General features: G+C 44.4%; 1 protein-coding gene across 1 annotated transcript; it reads left to right on the top strand.

Annotated features, from left to right (window-relative positions):
• Positions 1–460: 460 nt before the first annotated feature.
• LOC135899008 (uncharacterized) lies at positions 461–16,277 on the top strand. The gene is made up of 5 exons (XM_070521324.1): positions 461–506; positions 8,637–8,716; positions 9,667–9,740; positions 11,143–11,190; positions 15,721–16,277. Exons 2-5 carry the CDS (start codon positions 8,671–8,673, stop codon positions 15,955–15,957), a joined length of 405 nt encoding a protein of 134 aa, XP_070377425.1. The 5' UTR covers positions 461–506; positions 8,637–8,670; the 3' UTR covers positions 15,958–16,277.
• The last annotated feature ends 1,681 nt before the right edge of the window (positions 16,278–17,958 follow it).

Here is a 17,958-nt window from a genome sequence, read left to right as displayed (position 1 = left end):
CCTCACTGTCGTAACCGTGATATCTATCTTCCCAACACATCGCACATTATATGACAACGCCATCCAATACCAGCCCACTTTCGCAAACCCTCGGCTCACCCACCTATCCCTCCCGCCGGATGGCTGACCGCCAGAACCGCCCTTCACGAGCAGCGAATCCTCGGGGAATTTATCGGCCTAGCGTTGAAGCAAGCTGCAAGCGATGCCCTGAACGGACGGCATCGACGCATTTTTTTTTTATTTGTCCCAGACTGATGTGACTTCTGTCTATCACACAACGTATATGCTTGTGCACCATACCCGTCACAACTTTCACGCGCTGACCTAGTTATGCTTGCGAGCTACGTGAGTCACAATCCAGGCCGAAATGGAGAGAGCAGTTGACGACGTTAATGCATGCTGCGAGACCTCACGGTAGAGATGTGATGAGGACGGAGGGTGATGTTTATGGAGAGGAGAATCGCTAGCACAGGTGTATGCGAAAAGAAGTACGGTGCGAAAGACAGGTAAGATCATTATTTTTTTTTCATCTGATTCCGGTACCCATGGCCCAGCCAATACGTTTTCTGCCTAATTCCTGCATCCAATGCGTGACGAAACGCGGCGCATGCGCACATTCTCTGGCGCAAACGTGGCATCACGCGCGTGTCTATTCGGCTCGTCAGCAGGAACGGCGACTAAAGCAGGGGACGTTCGCTAAGAGAGACTTTCTTTAGAAACAGGGAAACGATAGTTAAAAGGTCCACAAAATGCGAGAACGGGTAATTTCTTTTTTATTTTGCAAGGTCGGTGCGCCATCACGAAGTAGCAATGTGTGCAAAGTGCATGCCCAAGTGCTACGGTATATTTCGCTGGAACTGTGTTTTTGCGCCCGACAACGTGAAATGTTTAATGCTGATCGATACTTAGCTTTCTATGAAATTTCACAGCTGGACCATAGTATTGAATCACAGCATAGTCCATTTTGCCTATCGCATTATTCTAAAAAGGAGGGCACAATATTATTCTAAAAAAATGTTGACATCAGTCTCTGCGGGCATGTAAACGCCTAGATCATTGAAGGGCCATACTGAGAAATATTTGAGCGTGTACGTGTCCATTTAAATTGGCTGGCTAACTTCGATAATGGCAGGCCCAGTACAGGATTGGCTGAAGATTTATCTGAAGACCGATTTTAGGACTGGAGCGTCTTGTGAATGGAGGTCCACAAGTTTTTCCTCCTAGATTGCTGGCTACCCCATTTACATTCATGTAAGAACTTGCGCAGCCAGAAACCCCTAAAGTCAGGAGAATATTTGCTTTTTCATCGTTTATTCAGCCATTCACATTAGCGTGCGCTATGGTTTCAATTACAAAGAGCGAAAGACAACAGAGCACCCGTTGGCCCTAAGTTTTAAAAAGTTGCTGAGGTGAAAACACTTGCCTTAGTCGACTCATCAAAAATAGAACCTAATGACACGACGTCCTTCGAGGGGTATTTTATCATTACTGCGAAGGATGGCGGAACTATCACAGCTAAACCCCTGCTCATATTTCGTGTTTTGCAGTGCCCCAATCCATTCGTACAACTCAGATGGCTCGCCTGCCGAGAATCGGCATAGAACAGTCCGCGTGCCCGCAGGTGCGGGTCTGACAATGACTCGGTAAATAGATCCAGCTGATAGTGCCGCTTCGGATTTCGCGTCGCCTTTTTCGCATTTTCTTGTTCGATCAGGCGTAGTACTAGTGACATTGATTCTTGGTCTGTGGCAGTATTACACGCGTTACGTCGCTCCCAAGAACAACACGAATGTATGCGTGCCTGGGTAAGTAAAACTTCAAAAATAACGATGAATGGTGTCGTTAATACTATACGTATTAGTTCGTATTAATACGTATTAGTATATCCTGTGCAACAACATGTAATGAAGACGCTAACCAACAGTACCACGACGCTTCACACCTTTCATTGATTTCCTTTTTTAGTATAGAAGCAAATGTGAGTTTTCTCTGATATATGCAAAATAGTATAGGTGATACAGCTGATGTAGTCAGTACAGGAGAAGTCACCTGCGTAAATTTTCGTTTATTCTTAGGATGGCAAAGTGCTATGTGGGACATGTTTTCATGATAACTTCTGGCTCCAAGATTTAAAAGAAAGTTCGGCGGCATGTTGCACTCCGGTAACGTGTGCAGGCGAATGTCTGCTGCACACATGGTAACACATCAAGTTATACTATCAGAGGGGTTAGGCTGCTTACAAGGCAAAACGGGTGCATTGCGGAATCAGGGTGTAGACGAGCCGTATGTAAAAATACTGAAAGATATCTATAGCGGCTCCACAGCCACCGTAGTCCTCCATAAAGAAAGCAACAAAATACCTATAAAGAAAGGCGTCAGGCAGGGAGATACGATTTTTCCAACGCTATTCACAGCCTGTTTACAGGAGGTATTCAGAGACCTGGATTGGGCAGAACTGGGGATAAGAGTTAATGGAAAATACCTTAGTAACTTGCGATTCGCTGATGATATTGCCTTGCTTAGTAACTCAGGAGACCAATTGTAATGCATTCTCACTGACCTGGAGAGGCAAAGCAGAAGAGTAGGTCTAAAAATTAATCTTCACAAAACTAAAGTATTGTTTAACAGTCTCGGAAGAGAACAGCAATTTACAATAGGTAGTGAGGCACTGGAAGTGGTAAGGGAATACACCTACTTTGGCAGGTAGTAACGGCGGATTAGGATCATGAGACGGAACTAATCAAAAGGATAAGAATGGGCTGGGGTGCGTTTGGCAGGCATTCTCAGATCATGAACAGCAGGTTGCCGTTATCCCTCAAGAGAAAAGTGTATAATAGCTGTCTCTTACCAGTACTCGCCTACGGGGCAGAAACCTGGAGGCTTACGAAAAGGGTTCTGCTCAAATTGAGGACGACGCAACGAGCTATGGAAAGAATAATGATAGGTGTAACGTTAAGGGATAAGAAAAGAGCAAATTGGGTGAGGGAACAAACGCGAGTTAATGACATCTTAGTTGAAATCAAGAAAAAGAAATGGGCATGGGCAGGACATGTAATGAGGAGGGAAGATAACCGATGGTCATTAAGGGTTACGGACTGGTTTCCAAGGGAAGGGAAGCGTAGCAGGCGGCGGCAGAAAGTTAGGTGGGCGGATGAGATTAAGAAGTTTGCAGGGACGGCATGGCCACAATAAGTACATGACCGGGGTTGTTGGAAAACTATGGGAGAGGCCTTTGCCCTGCAGTGGGCGTAACCAGGCTGATGATGATCATGATGACGATGATGATGATGATAAAGGCAAAACGAGCAGTAGTGTGATCTAAACGTGCCGGTGTGCGTAAGCGCTGCAGGTTGACCTCCTCAACGATGCGTGCGAGAACCTAATGCACTACCTCAAGGTTCTTCGTTCTTTCGTTCTCTTTCTTGACGTCTTTCTTTATTTCTAACTTTTTCGTTCCCTAATTAATGCATTCTTTTTTTCTTTCGTTCTTTATTTTGTTCTTTGTTATTTTTGTTTCTTCATTCATATTTAGCCGTTGCATCTTTCGATTGATTACGGGGCTATGAGCCATTGCTGATAATTTTGCTTGTACCACTCAACTACACGCCGCTTGTTTTTTGGTATGAGCCATTGCAACGATCCCCTTCAGACTCTCACCTTAATAAAATTCGTGGCTTGCCAATATCCTGCCGCAGCGCCTCGTTCCTCATTTCAGCACCGATTCATTTCGCCAACACACTTCGCTCATTGCTGGCAGTTCGAATCTGTCAATGTGTGAGAAAGGAGCGCTGTGGTTTGGAGTAGCGGAAGAAATCAGAGTTAAAAAAACACTATGGCCAAAACATGCGATGCGTAAGCGTAGCTAGCCCACTTTCCCATTCGTGTGCATGAGACAGAATGGGGTCAGAAATTTTTCTCCCAGCGTCCACGCAACTGCCAGAAGTGTGCTCGTCTCCTCCTCAATTGAACGTTTGCCCGTAGTATGCTTGAGTACGTCTCGGATTGTTTACGTGCGAAATGTGTTAGCCTGGCCCATGCTGAGCTGCCATCGTCCTGCCGGTGTAGTGTGCACCTATATTTAAATAAGGTGCAGGTAGCCGCTCATTTACACTGGTTTCCAGCGACTACCAGTGCAGTGACAGTGCGTACAGATAATAATTGGAAATTCGGCGTCGTAAACGTGATTACGGCTGCAGAAGGTCTGCTATTGATCCGAGCTCGGAAAAGTATTTTAAGAACTTTGAATCCTTCAACCACCAAATCTCAAAAGAGGGAAGTTTTTCCTTCACGCATGCCCCTTACATGTAACCATTTTCATTATATTTTCCCCCATGAGAGCAACCCCCTGCATATATAATTTTTTTCTCATGTACACGGTGTCACTATGGAAGCCAACCTAAAACCCGATTGTTGACTCCTAGGATCATATAGGACCACAGATAGCACATAGCATGCCCTCTATTGTGACTGAAATCTTACCTCAGCGTGGCGTTTTATTGGAAAACTAGGCCCTACAACGTAAAACTGCTCCTTTCTCTTTTTATTCCAACATCCTAACGTCAAATTTACGCAACTGCTGACACAAGCATCAGTCGGTGACCTGCAGCCTTGTCTCAAGAGGCCAATCAAACGCTCGCCTCGTTTGTAGTAGGTCACTTTTGTTTGCTTTCTAAACGAATAAAATTGCCTACATCGAGCAATTGTTTTATCTAATTGGTTGACGAGAGGTGAAGAGCACGCTAAAGGGGAGAGGGGTTCGATGGGGCGGCGCCAGGGCAGTGAATATAGATAACCGGATGAGGAGGGTGGTGCCGGTGTCAGCGATTGGTCTGCTTCCCCTTACTTGGCTTGCGGTGGCTAGTGGATACCGTGGCGGCGTGAAACGGAACGTTAGAAATGCCGCTAAAATGGATCCTCAACAAAGCAGAGTTGGCATGGTTATGTATCTGTGTCGAAAGGATTCAATAACGTTATACTGCCATACAAAAAGTTTTTTCCAGGCAGATAAATCTATGCCCTCCGGCAGGTGCGAGTAGCGAGTGTCCGAGGAATAGACGGGCTGCCATCTTTATTCCTTTCGGAACGAGGTAGTGTCCGGCTGTTTAAAAAAAACTGTTTTGTTCGGCATAGTATTGCATCTTCAATGCGCACACTTCACTTTGAGGAGGTGAGTACTCACAGTTTTGAGACGTTGGGTGACAGACACGGCGCAGTCCGAAAACATTTGACCCATAGCAGAGGGCTAATGCCGAATCAGAAATAATTACTTTTTTCTTCTGTCTTTTTATCCACAATCCCTTTGTACACGTCATATCCGATGGGGACCTATCGCGGGTTTTGTCACGTCGCGTAACAGCCGGGGGAAGTGGAAGTGGCCTTAAAAATGTTTGACCAATCGTGGAGGGCTGATTGCGGAATTGCAATAGAATTTTTTTTAAAATAGCTTTACCTCAATGCGTCCCTTCTGAAGATACCTGTAAATCACTAAATAATGCTTTCCACTCATAACACTATTTCTTTAAAATGGTGTAATTTATTCCCACTTACCCCGCTTACTATCATTATTTTGGTACTTTCAGTAATTAATATGTTCATTACAGGTATAGTTATTCCCTGGACGTCAGAATAAATTCGGTATATTTCGTAGAAAGCACTATGACATCCTTCCATGCGCAAAATTACTTGCACCAAAACGTAGTTGAAGAGATCATCACAGTAGAGGGAACAAAGGACTAGCGGTAATCTTCTTATCGCTTGTCTATCGTACCATTTGATTTCATTGCCTCTGATTTCAAACTACTTGCTGTTCCAACGCTCCCTGGCACACGAAGCGATGAAAAAGTTCTATTAACACTAGTTACTGAAAACGCTGTAGGAAACCCCACACCTATAGTTTGCATGCATGTCAACCTTTAAAAGCCGCCTTTGTTATAGATATAGAAACAAAATGACTAGTTTGCCTCCCGAACGACATCGTGAAGACCAGCTTCAAGAAGTAAAAATTGAGACAGAGCGAGTGTCCAATAAGTGTTTGAAAAGCTAATAATGAGGTAATCAACGTCGTATTTTCTTCACAAATCACCCTTATGACTGCACAATTTTGTACTTCATATAGAGTTCATATAAGACATGCCACGCCAGGTCTTTCGGGACACTGGGAGGGTAAGCGTTTCCTACTGTGTGACGCTTTTGTTCAGTCGTCGAAGAACTCTTTCCTTACAGGAAGTCATTTTTCCACACCCACCGTAATTTCAGTTTGCCTTATATTTTTTTATGAGTGTGGCGGGGGTATTTTCACCGAAGGCATCGTAAATACCTACAGCGAAGCCTCTTTCTAGCATAAATGTAGAGAAAAATGCGAGATCAGTTGATGTGAAAAAACCACGTCTCCACGCATAATACCTAACATGGTCCCTATTTCAACCGAACGTTAATCTCAGTGATATGTTTTCCTAGCTCATGGAAACTCTGCGGATAACTTCCCTATAATGCATTCAGGTGATTACGTCAGGACTTAAATAATTGAGTAAATACCTGAAGTTGCTGAAACTGCCCACACGTCATCTATTTTCGTTAAAATGGTAGCTTTGTGGCACCTTGACTCGTTTGAGCGGATTGGGCTAACCTAGATGAGTTCAAAAGGTATTATTCTAAAACTATGGAGCATTTGCAAATATAATTTACTGCAAAGACAACAATTAACGTGTGCAATTCAGTATTCTATACTCGTCACCCATGTCATTATTCAAAATTTTTTTAATGTATTATTGCTACCACTCTGGTTCTCTTTGCTCAGAGGATGAACCGTCCAAGCATTTCACATACCTCGTTAAAATAGCCAATCATTAAGCGTTTAGAAATCATAATTGAGCTCATAGATACCCACACACTTTCAAATTTGTCCGCACACAGCTGTTAGCACGTGGTCTGTCTCCATTTCATCTGAAGTTATTGTCTTTGAGTGATGTCGTTTATTCAGAACACCGCTCAAACACGGCTATAGCATTTCCGAACCCTTCTAGTCGCAACATACTAGCTTCACCAGAAAATCTGCTCAAGATGGCCATTGAATGCGTTATATAAAAATAAAGGCTAAACGATAACTCTGGTTTACACTACTGTGTCTGATTATAACGGTATTTTGCAGCATCCTGCGCCTCAGTAAATTTTGCCGACAAAAATTCATAACGCGTAATTTGGTGCCACCATCACATCGCTCCACTCCGCAATGCATTTTTGTAATGCATTGCGTGCGAGACCAAAGATATCCTACAGATAGGTCCATATTCAGCAAGCTATACCATCGGAAGTGCTGTTTCCCATTCGCCGGTTACAACCGATAATAAGGGGTGCATGGTCTTGATAGGCTGATATATGCGCCTATAAACAGGTATAGCGTGAAAACATTTCCTGAAGAACAGCTGTATTGCCAAAATCCGGTTTCGTGACATGTACAAAAAGAAAGAGAAACGTTATTTTCAATTCTTGTTCAGACCTGTCAAATCCTAGCAGTTCAGAGGGCTCACGAGAGGGCAGTCCAGTTTCACCTGATGGTCCCCGAGTGGGCCTAGCCAGGTGACGCTGAGTTTGCTTGCATCTATAGTGGACCAAATAAAGTTGTTTCACTCACTCACTCACTCACTCACTCACTCACTCACTCACTCACTCACTCACTCACTCACTCACTCACTCACTCACTCACTCACTCACTCACTCACTCACTCACTCACTCACTCACTCACTCACTCACTCAGTCGCTTCAATATTAACCGACTACTTCCTTCTGGAAGGCGGCAACCATTCTAATTTTAGCCTACTCCACTTAAATGTTTCAGTATTTCCTTTTAGGCTTTGTTGAAAAGCGCATCCAGGAGCACGACCTTCGGCCTCATTATTATACGAACGCAACATCTGGTGACGCCGTAAATGGAGCTGGGAAAACCTGGGAAAAAAGAAAATATTAATCGAGGCAAAGCACGAGATACAAGCAAAAATGATTGCTGACTGCGTAGCCTTAGTGAATACACGCGCTCCGAAATTAGCATGCCTTCTGGCACTGCATGTGGACAATACGTGGTTAATAAACCGAGTGGCTGGGAAGAATGCGAAAGACAAGCGCATTCGTTATTATTTTTTGTCACACACCGCAGGGTACATAGTGTGTATCGGATTGTCGGAACATTCAATACACGACGGCATACCCGTATCACGTCCCACGCAACACACAAAGAATTTACCAGGAGATTGCACAATTCAAGTAGCTTTCAGGCTTACAGCCATCACACAAAAAGGAAAATAAAGTTTTTTGTTCTCAGCTTGTGCTCGGCTGCTCTGCAGCTGGTGCAGCTGGCTCACAAAATTACACTTGTCTTCCTGCCTGCTTTCGAAGTCGGCGAGTGAAACGAAATTGGGATGATTGTTCACTCGCATCAGCTCGCAATGCGCGAAGGCTCCAAGGTAAATCGGGTCTGCGCATATCTCGAGATCAGAGTGCTTGGTTGCGCGTCAAAGCATCACATGAAATTGGAAACATTTCTGAAACCCGAATCGATATGTCATAACTGCACGGCCACATAAATGTCGTTTTAATTAGTTTCTTTGGTCTTTCCCTTCTAGCAATATTTTTCTCACTGCAGGTTTTCTACTAGTGAAGTGCTCAAGAAACAACCAATGACGCAGTCAGCGTCAGTGAAAGTTTTCCTGTGTGTGTTCAGCGGTGAGTGGTTTCGAAACGGCACGATGGCTACGTATGCCGATTTTGTGACATTTTGGTAGCGTCGCTAAATATTTAGTTATGCTTTGGATAGACTTGTTGAAAACGACAGTCAGATCATCTAGAGGCCGATTCTGCACTTTCCGCAGCGGTGAACAAATCTCATGGCCTTCGAGAAAGTTCGTTTGAGCATTTGCAAGCTCATATGTTACTGTTTTTATGTTGTTACGAAGGCAGGGGGGGGGGCGACTGCCGACACACTGTGTAACATCTACGATCATTTATTGCTGTTTCGAGGAGTGTTTTGAAAGTGCTACAGTCCCAGGTGACCTTTGTTATAGGCATTCCTCCACAATATTCACCACACTGAAGGCGACCTAATGGGCCCGAAAACTTCGGGACTCTTGCGGCAAACTTTGGTGTAAACTTTGTCTCTTCATAAATCTTTCATACAGGCGGGAAGGTTTCAGTGGAACATGGGAACCTTTAAAAATATTCACTTACATCACTGCTTGCACAACCACAGCAGTGCCCCATTCTCAGCTGTTGGCGTTGCAGTTCTAAATATCGTCATGCGGCACTAGACGGCGTCCTAGAAAATGGCTGAGTGCAGTTTTTTTCATCAGGCACATTATTCACGGTGTCACAGATTTTCTATGGGTGTCTATAGACCACTGGACTGTATAGACAAAGACAGTGGCGAATTAATGTTTGCATTGCATAAGAGAAAAGCACCGCCATGACAGCTTGCCTGGGAAGAACTCGAGAATGTGTAACAGCTCGAATATATCGACATTATATAATTTTACGTATCTAGGGGCTAAAGCCTCCACATTGTGTTCTTTGTGTTACAACAGATACAGTGACATATAAATGTGTCATGTGCCGCATCCCAGGAAGCATTTAACTGCTCCATGGAACAACGCGATTAACATAATCTCTATTTGTTGCAGTTATCATTTGCATTCAGAGCATCAATGGACACTTCCACCACCAGGTTCCTCTGTGGACACCGCCCAAAGACAGGGTTGGGAATTTCAAACTTTTTCTCTGACTTTTCAATATTATTACCTCTCTAATATTTTCATGTATGAGGACTCTATTCACGTTCTCACCAGCGCCTTCAGCAAGAGTGTGCGCATCGCCTGGAAAAAACGCACCGCTGTGGCTAATTGTTACTAAAAGAACATCCCGCTGTCTGAATGGTAGTATTAGAATCTTTCATGTGTTTGTCACGGTGCTGTTTGCAACGAAAGGGTGAGAACAGAACTGCCTAACAAAGAAGCGAGAAATTTAGACTGTGTTCCCTAAATTCGCACTTATGCAAAAGACGCAAACTTTCTTATTGGGAAGCCACGTGGACATTTTTAATGACGTTTCTGTGTTTACAAATGCATTTATCCGTGCAGAACTGCTGAGGGTAAAATATCTTTGTGAGGTTCTTCAGACACGACCTCTACATTTTTGCCAATTTCATCCCGTAGTGGCGAAATAAGCATGAAGCACACACACACTGAGTTAAGTGTTATTTCAGCCCTATGATTATACAGTGTTACTCCACTTCAATTTACGCTGCAGGGTATTCATACACGTGACCACTTTGCTTAACGCATTACCCTCTTTAACTGTATATTCGATGTGCTGCCTTCCGTGAGCAATGACGACATGGCAGTTTTTCATTTGTCGTAATGCATTATTCCAGAAATATCTTGTACATGTGGTTTGGGCCTGAGGTATGAATATTTGTGCAAAAAGAAAAGTGTGATGCAAATAATGGCACAAAAATTTGAATTCGATTTGCAATGTAATTACATGAATGCTCTAAAAAATCCTCAAAAAATATTCTTAGGTCATTACTTTTGTCAAAGAGTATGCAACATCTTACATTAAAATTATGCAATTTTGACAACACATACTCATGCTACAAACTTAGTCATATTTGAAGGCTGAAGGTATAGTGAGATTCATGCGCTGCTATTGTAAGCCAATCGAAATTTTTTTTTATATTTTGTGTAATTTCTGGCGTTAAGCACATCCCTTTCTTTGAGTCAAATATCAATGTTCCATAGTGTCTTCATTGTCAATGTGCATGGTAGCACCAAGCAGCGAGGCCAGTTTTTTTTGCTTTTTTTTGTAGTCTATTACACCAAGCCTAGTCCGTGTCTAAATTTCATTGTGCCAACATCTTCCCTGCCTGTGCCTAGCTTCCCTGCCTGTGCCTAGCAAATATTTCTGGAATTTTATTAATTCAAGAAGAAGGTTACATTTTGTCCAGTGTTTGAGAAACCCTGAAACATTTAAAGCAACCGGCGTTATTTCAGTCCAGCTAAATGAGCATTTCGCTTGGTCATAATTCAATGAAGAACTCATAAAACTTGCCTCAATATAGCGCTTACCCTGCGTCAATTATTAACTCCTGTTCTGAATAGGCATATCCCATATGTGGATACGACCTAAGAGACAGAGCAAGATGCAAGGTACGTGAAGCTCTAACTCCGTCTTCCTCCCCCTTTTTTCTCGTGATTGTTTCTCTATTTTAGCCACTAGCAATTAAAGGCCTGCTCAATGTTTTCAGTTTGCGCTGAGTAATGCACCTCTCGCTGTGTGTACCTGAGAATCTTAAACTTCCCTTTCTTTTGATCAATGTGCAAAACCTGAAGACACTGTCACTATAACAGTATTATTTCGGCAGATGTAAAACCCAATCGCTAAGTCATACATAACGCAGGTCCGTGGGAAGTTGGGGATTTTATTTCACATTTGTCATAGAAGCAATACCGCTGCAGCCATTGGCCTTGAGAAGTGCCGCCAGGCCTGAGACAAATCAAATAGGGCCTCGTTTCTCATCTTCAGACGAAGCCCCATAGCGACCTACGAAAGTCTCAGGGCGCCCATTGTCCCTACATAGCTTTGTTCAAATAGTCGAGCCGCCCCTGCTTCTATGGCAGACAGACGTGTGCCGCCGCCGGGTACCTAATGGTCAAACAGGTACGTGCATGCTTCGGACAAAGTGGTCTACTTCTCCAGGGGTTCCAGACGCTTCCAACGACAACAATATATTTGCGTGCTGTTGCGCATGGGACCACCAACACGTATCTTGCGTTAATTTGTTGCAAAAGAGCATTCTCGGGTTCACATGCCACCAGATTCACAATAGATTGCTGTTCTTCTAAGGGTTTGGAACTCTCATCGTCACCTGAGCACCGGGCCGGGAGCCCACTTGTAGATACAAAGGTTATTCAAAAAGTAAGGGCCGCTTGCTTATACTTAAATATTTACACGCCAAATTCAAGCCTTATTTGTGCAACTCCATTTGCTGATTCTTCGGGACGGTAATGAAGTCATTGTTTTGGCCCAGTACTCTTCTGAATCAAGACTACAATGTCCGCGAAAATAATTTCTCCCGCCTGTCGTGAAGTGCGGGCTGTAATTACATTTGCACGCAAAAGCATCATAAGCTTCTCATATTCATGGGGAATTGTGCCTAGTTTATGGACATACACTGATGAGTGAAGGAAAGGTCAGAAAATGGTGTCGAGACTTCAGAAATGGTCTCGCAGAAGTGCACGATGACGAGTGCAGTCGCGGACCCAGCGTCCAGACCAATGAAACTTCAACAACTGAACCGGGAATTGCGATTAGATCGACACCTGACAGTTGTAGGTCTGTCTGATCAACTTGCACTTGTTCGACTCACTACAATTCACGCGATTGAGACTGAGAAGCTCGGATATTAGAAAGTATGTGCAAGGTGGTTATCAAAAATGCTTACTGACCAACTCAAACAGCAAGGAATAGGTGAGGAGCACGCTCAAAGGGAGAGAGATTCAATGGGGTCGAGCCAGTGCACTGAAAATCGATAACCGGAGGAGCAGGGTGGTGTCGGCGTCTGCGATTGGTCCGCTTACCCTTACTTAGGTTGCGGCGGCTGATCGAAAATCGTGGCGGCATGCAACGGAAGGATAAGAATGCCATTAAAGCAAATCCTCAGAAAAGAAGAGCTGGCAGAGCGAGGCCATAAACGTGCCGACAGTGCTCGAAAGCATTACGCTGCCACGCAAAAAGTATCATTGTACGCAAATAAACCCAAGCTCTCCGTCAGGTGCAAGTAACCAGTGCCTGAGCGATCGGCGGCAGGCATATGTTATTCCTTTCGGAACGGGGCAGCCGGCTGCTGTTCAGAAGAAAATTCAGTTTTGTTCGGCATATTGATGCATTTCTAACGTATACATGCATGTTTGACGCAGTAAGTTCGCGTTTTTGTGACGTCACGTGACAGGCAGGTGAAGTGGGTGAAGCCCGAAAACTTTTGACCAATAGCCGATGGCTAATGACGAAAAGGCGTTGAATGAGAAATAACTCTTTTTTCTTTTGTTCGGTCCAGCCAAGCATAATCAGTGTGGACGCGTCATATCAGATGGGGAGCTATCGCGGTTTTCGTGACGTCGCATGACAGACAGACGAAGTTGGGGTGGTCCAAAAAAGCTTTTGACCAATCGCGCAGGGCTTATTGCAGAATTGGAATAGAAAAGTTTGAAATAGCTTTACGGTATAGCGCCTAAGCTGTACATTTCAGAGCAATGCAGTGCCGAACTAGTTGGTTCATGCTTCAAATGTGGTTCTACCGCAAGAAAACTAAGGGGAAGGAAGACAGGACAGAAAGAGCGTCAACTTGCAACTTAATTTATTACAAACACCGATATTTTATACAAGGAGCACTTACATGCGCAAAATCATCAAGTGCACTACACTAATAAAAATTCATGCAGAAACTCCTCTGGGATTTGTCTGAGTGTGCGCAACCACTTTGCTACTTGCTCATATCTACGAAGCTCCATGCCATTATCAATGTTATAAAATTTGATCTCACTTGTATAGACCTTTATCAACTCTTCTCGGTCGTTATCAACATTACCGAAATAGATCCAACCATCATCAGTTGCTATCGATCTTATCGGACCCAGTCAAAGCCTTATCAAGCCTTATCGGCCCGTATCAGCCGTATCGCAATATGTGACGCTTATTAGGCCTTCTCGGTCCTTATGAACCTAATCGTACATAATCCGGCCCTTACCAACACTTATTTGTACTTATAAACTTGATCGCACCTGATGCAACTCTTATCAAGCCTTATCGGCGCCCATTCTCCTTATCAAAACTGCTCCTACCATTATAGGCCTTTATCGCTTTTTAGCACCTTATCCATCCGCCTAGAACATTTATCAACCGTGATGAGACCCACACAAAAGTTTATCAGTCTTAATCATCCTGCTCACCTCATGAAGTGATTATCTCTCTATATTGCGTAACGTGAAGCGCGAGAGACCTCACAGATTAGTGGCATTCCGGTCGGCGAAGGAATGTCCCCACTGAAAGGGAATCCCACGACCAGCGAAGCGCATCGAGGATGTTGCGTGCTTGGCATTATATTTTGACAAAATCGGAATTTTTTTGATGTCCAAAATGCTCCGAGTTGGCTCTATATCTATTCCTAGAGATGGCTTTTATTCAATCACCACGAAATGTTTCTGCAAAGCCATCATATAAAGTGTTATCCTTATGACATTTGTTATGTACCACAGGTACAACTCAATCATATGGTTCAGTTATATTCATCTTCTGGAAGCGTAGGTGCTTAGCCCAGTGGGTAATTACGCTCGCCTTCTGAGCGTGGGGTCATAGGTTCGAAACTCATCATCGTGAATGTTTTTGCTTTCCTGTTTTGTTGTGTAGAATAATTTCTTTATAGCGATTCCACTTGCGTGATGTACGGACGGAGGGGATTTCTCATTTGGTAGGCCTCGAAATGCTTATGCATTTTCGAAAAATGACTCTATGTCCGTACAAACCAAAAAAGCCATGCAATCGAAACCAAAAAATCAGCATGGATAATCTAATTATTCCTATTTTTTTATTGTGCAATGTGACAGAGGAGACACGGATATAAGTGTCACTGTTTTTATTTATATAATCCGCTGCCAGCAGTTCACGTGTCAGAGAATCTAGGTTCTTACCTAGCAGACTTGGGTCCCCAAACAGCAACACGCAGCGAATCTTTACCCTTTCTTATCGATAAGTTGTGCTCCCTTAATCCGTCGTTAGTGCAACGTTAAGTTCGGTCGGTGTGTGCTCGGCCGCGACTTGGAGGTATCTCTTAAATAGTGCCGACGGCACAACGCATACAAGGCCAAGCGTGCTTCTTCGTGGACGCAGGCTGGGCCTTGCTTCGACAGGCAACGCGGGCGCCGAGCATCGACAGCTTATTCGGCCCGAAGAAAACCATAAGCACGTCGTTCCAATTCGGAGGATTTTTCAGATTCTGCTGTACCTTGTGCATATACGGCACATCTAGCAGTCTTCTTATTTCTGTGCAGCTGGTCGGGCTCTCTGCTAACGTCCTTCAAACGCTGGAGCAGCATTTCAGACACACTAATTATGGATTAGGTGGAGAAACCGGCTGCAACAAGCTGCGATTCTCGCAAGTGAAAGCTCTCTTCAATCATGTGTTCGCATGGCTTCAAGGGTGCGCTCCGAGGACACGTCGGCGCTACAGCCCTTTTCACTTTTTCTGAGTTCATAGAATGGCGATCTTTCTGTCCCTTCTTTGGGCTTAGTTTTCCTTGTACTAGAACCACATTTGCAGTTTAAACCTTTGACCAGCCCCACCGGGGCACGCGCAGGGAACAAAACTACGCCGGAGAATTTATACGATTGGCTGACGCCAACTTATCTTTTACTTTTTCCGTTTCGCGTTGGCTTTCAGGCCGTCTTGGTGTTTTAGTGCGCTGTCATAGCAATCGCGGATGTTTTGCAAAGCTTTCGTCTCCTTTAAAGCCAAGTGCTCGCATCCATAGGCGAATATATTACTCGAGCCGGTGCCTCACGAAAGACCGCATCACCTACTCAGAATTGTAATGCCGAACCTAACGCATGAGTGTGTCCTTTTTGTTAAGAAGAAAGTTGCTCGCTAACTCTTCTTCCTCTTTCCACCTCATGTTCGCGCAAAGCTCCCGCCATGGTGCCATGCAGGTCATGGCTACTGCTGCCGCTACGAATGCGTCTGTGTAGGCCGATATAACCCTTGCCTTCTACCGCCAAGAACGACGTCGCCACCCAAGACCACCAAGGCCACACCTCCAACCTGTATAACGCAACCAACTACCGCTCCGACGCCAACTACGCGACCAACAAGATTGCCGCCGATGCCCCCGACGCCCGTTCCTCCTCTCGCCCGCAAATTTTGATTAATGTTGAATTAAAGCACTGGTGCTAATCAGCAGAAAACCAATCCCTTCTTCTCGCACTTAGGAAGGCTGAAAACCTTCAAAATAAAGAATGAAACCAATACCATAAAGAAATAAAACATTTGTTGAAAAAAACTATTAGAGGAAAAGCCAGCTCTGACTTCCGCTACATAGAATACGTAATAATCTAGCGTGTTGACTTGATTCAAACAGACAGATCAAAATGTGACGACTAAGGCCAGTAATCACGTCTTTAGACCCATTAAAATGTGAAGTGCCTGAGTCGGCTAATTATACTATGATGGCACTCAGACTTGAAGCCCATGTTTTCCGAGCTGTTTATTACCAAGTGGCGAGGCATCAATGCAACTACTAGATTGTGGACAATAAAAAAAATCTACAATATACAAGAAAAAAACAGTTATAGAGGTATTACTGCGTTCAGTGACACCTATTCTAAATTTTCTATAACATAGGTCATATATGCGCTCACACGTAGTTCGTTTGATACATGGCTACGAAGGCTGGAGAAACTTCGTTTACTGCTCCAAAATTTCACGTAAAACGACGCGAGGCGTGACTATTAGCGATGCATTTAAACTTGCGTACACAGCAGCAACCAAGATGGTGGGTAGCGTGCAGACCAGGCAGACCCGTCTCATTCGTCGTCTGCTCGAGGCAAAATGTCTCTCTCAGAATGAGTTAGCTTCGTAACATTACTCCCAGTGGTAGGAGCGCAGCCTCAGTGGCGTTTAAACATTGATATTAGAAAGAGGGCGGTATGCTTTCAGTCTGCTGACGGGAACTATGCCAATGACAGAAATCGTAGGTGGCACAGTAAGCGAGACGGGAACAATCTCGAAGGTGACGTCTGTGACCTGGCGGACGACCCTGTAAGGGCGCGGATGACACCATTTTTCGAAAAATAGTATCCTCAGAACCTGGTGACCGGGAAACTTCAGCTTAATCACGAGCATTTATGGCGAAAACCTTCACGCCATTATCTGTTCTAGCCCTGAGTTGGGCAAGCGACATATCGTGGCGCGACACCTGAAGGCTCAGACCAAAATTTAGGAGTGGGAGGGACACACAGTTATCTTCCATTGTGGCAATGGTATGTGGCACAATGACATTACGCGTTAGTCGTAAGTCACTAATAGGGGTGATGATATAATCATCGTCAGGAACTGGAGGGGGCGACGACAAACACATGGCGGCTCAATGTGCTAGGCGAAAAAAAGCTTTGGGCTTAAGCGGCAGACGGGCGTGCCACAGGCATCCGATTGAAGAGGAGGATGAAGGGAGAGTATAGCAGAACAATCAATTAGGGCAATTTTGTGGAAATAAACTCAAGGCCAAGTATAAGGTCACTTGGGCAGCGAGCCAGGACGGCAAAAAGAACAGTGTGACGGCTGGCAATGCTGGCACAGCCAGGGGGTACTGGTTTCACCATTTTTTTTCTTTACTTTTATTTCACTGCATCAGGGGGTCAGGTAAATGCGGAGCAGTAAGCATTCTTGTCACTTCAACAGCCCCGCCATTGGCGACACGTACTGTTTATGTTGCAGACGGCATCATAATCTTCTGCAGGCGGTGGCGAAAAGGGGCACTAATATTGGATAGGTGTGCGCCAGTATCGATGAGGGCGGTTACAGGAACATTGTGCTCAATTGTCTCTAAGTTGCGACAGTTATCACAGTATGGGTTAGTGGTAAGTCCTATGCGGTACAGATAATTGTTCGTATATGCCACGTTCAGTCGAAGACGATGGTACAATGTCTCTAAGTGTCGAGGAAGTCGTCGTGGAATTTTCGGTCTCATTTCTGGGTCAATGCAACGTAGGAAGTTATCGTGGTGAAGCGGCAGATTCAAGATCCGGTCTTCTTCTTGATAGGCATATTTTTTTGCCATGGTTGAAGCGTCGGCTTTTGTAAAATATGTTCTTCTGAACTTGCGGTATTGGAGTCCATTTCTGGCAGCTTCGTCCGCTCTTTCATTTCC

The sequence above is a fragment of the Dermacentor albipictus genome, chromosome 7, assembly GCF_038994185.2.
Source record: "Dermacentor albipictus isolate Rhodes 1998 colony chromosome 7, USDA_Dalb.pri_finalv2, whole genome shotgun sequence".
Classification (NCBI taxonomy): Eukaryota; Metazoa; Arthropoda; class Arachnida; order Ixodida; family Ixodidae; genus Dermacentor; species Dermacentor albipictus.
Note: the sequence above shows the minus strand (reverse complement) of the source record. Positions and strands in the feature narration are given on the sequence as shown.

Bases quoted from the DNA above. Each gene is read 5' to 3' on its own strand.
- LOC135899008 (XM_070521324.1), top strand. From the start codon at position 8,671: ATGACGCAGTCAGCGTCAGTGAAAGTTTTCCTGTGTGTGTTCAGCG. The intron at 8,717-9,666 runs GTGAGTGGTTTC...TATTTGTTGCAG, and splicing joins TTTCCTGTGTGTGTTCAGCG to TTATCATTTGCATTCAGAGC. The intron at 9,741-11,142 runs GTTGGGAATTTC...TGTTCTGAATAG, and splicing joins GGACACCGCCCAAAGACAGG to GCATATCCCATATGTGGATA.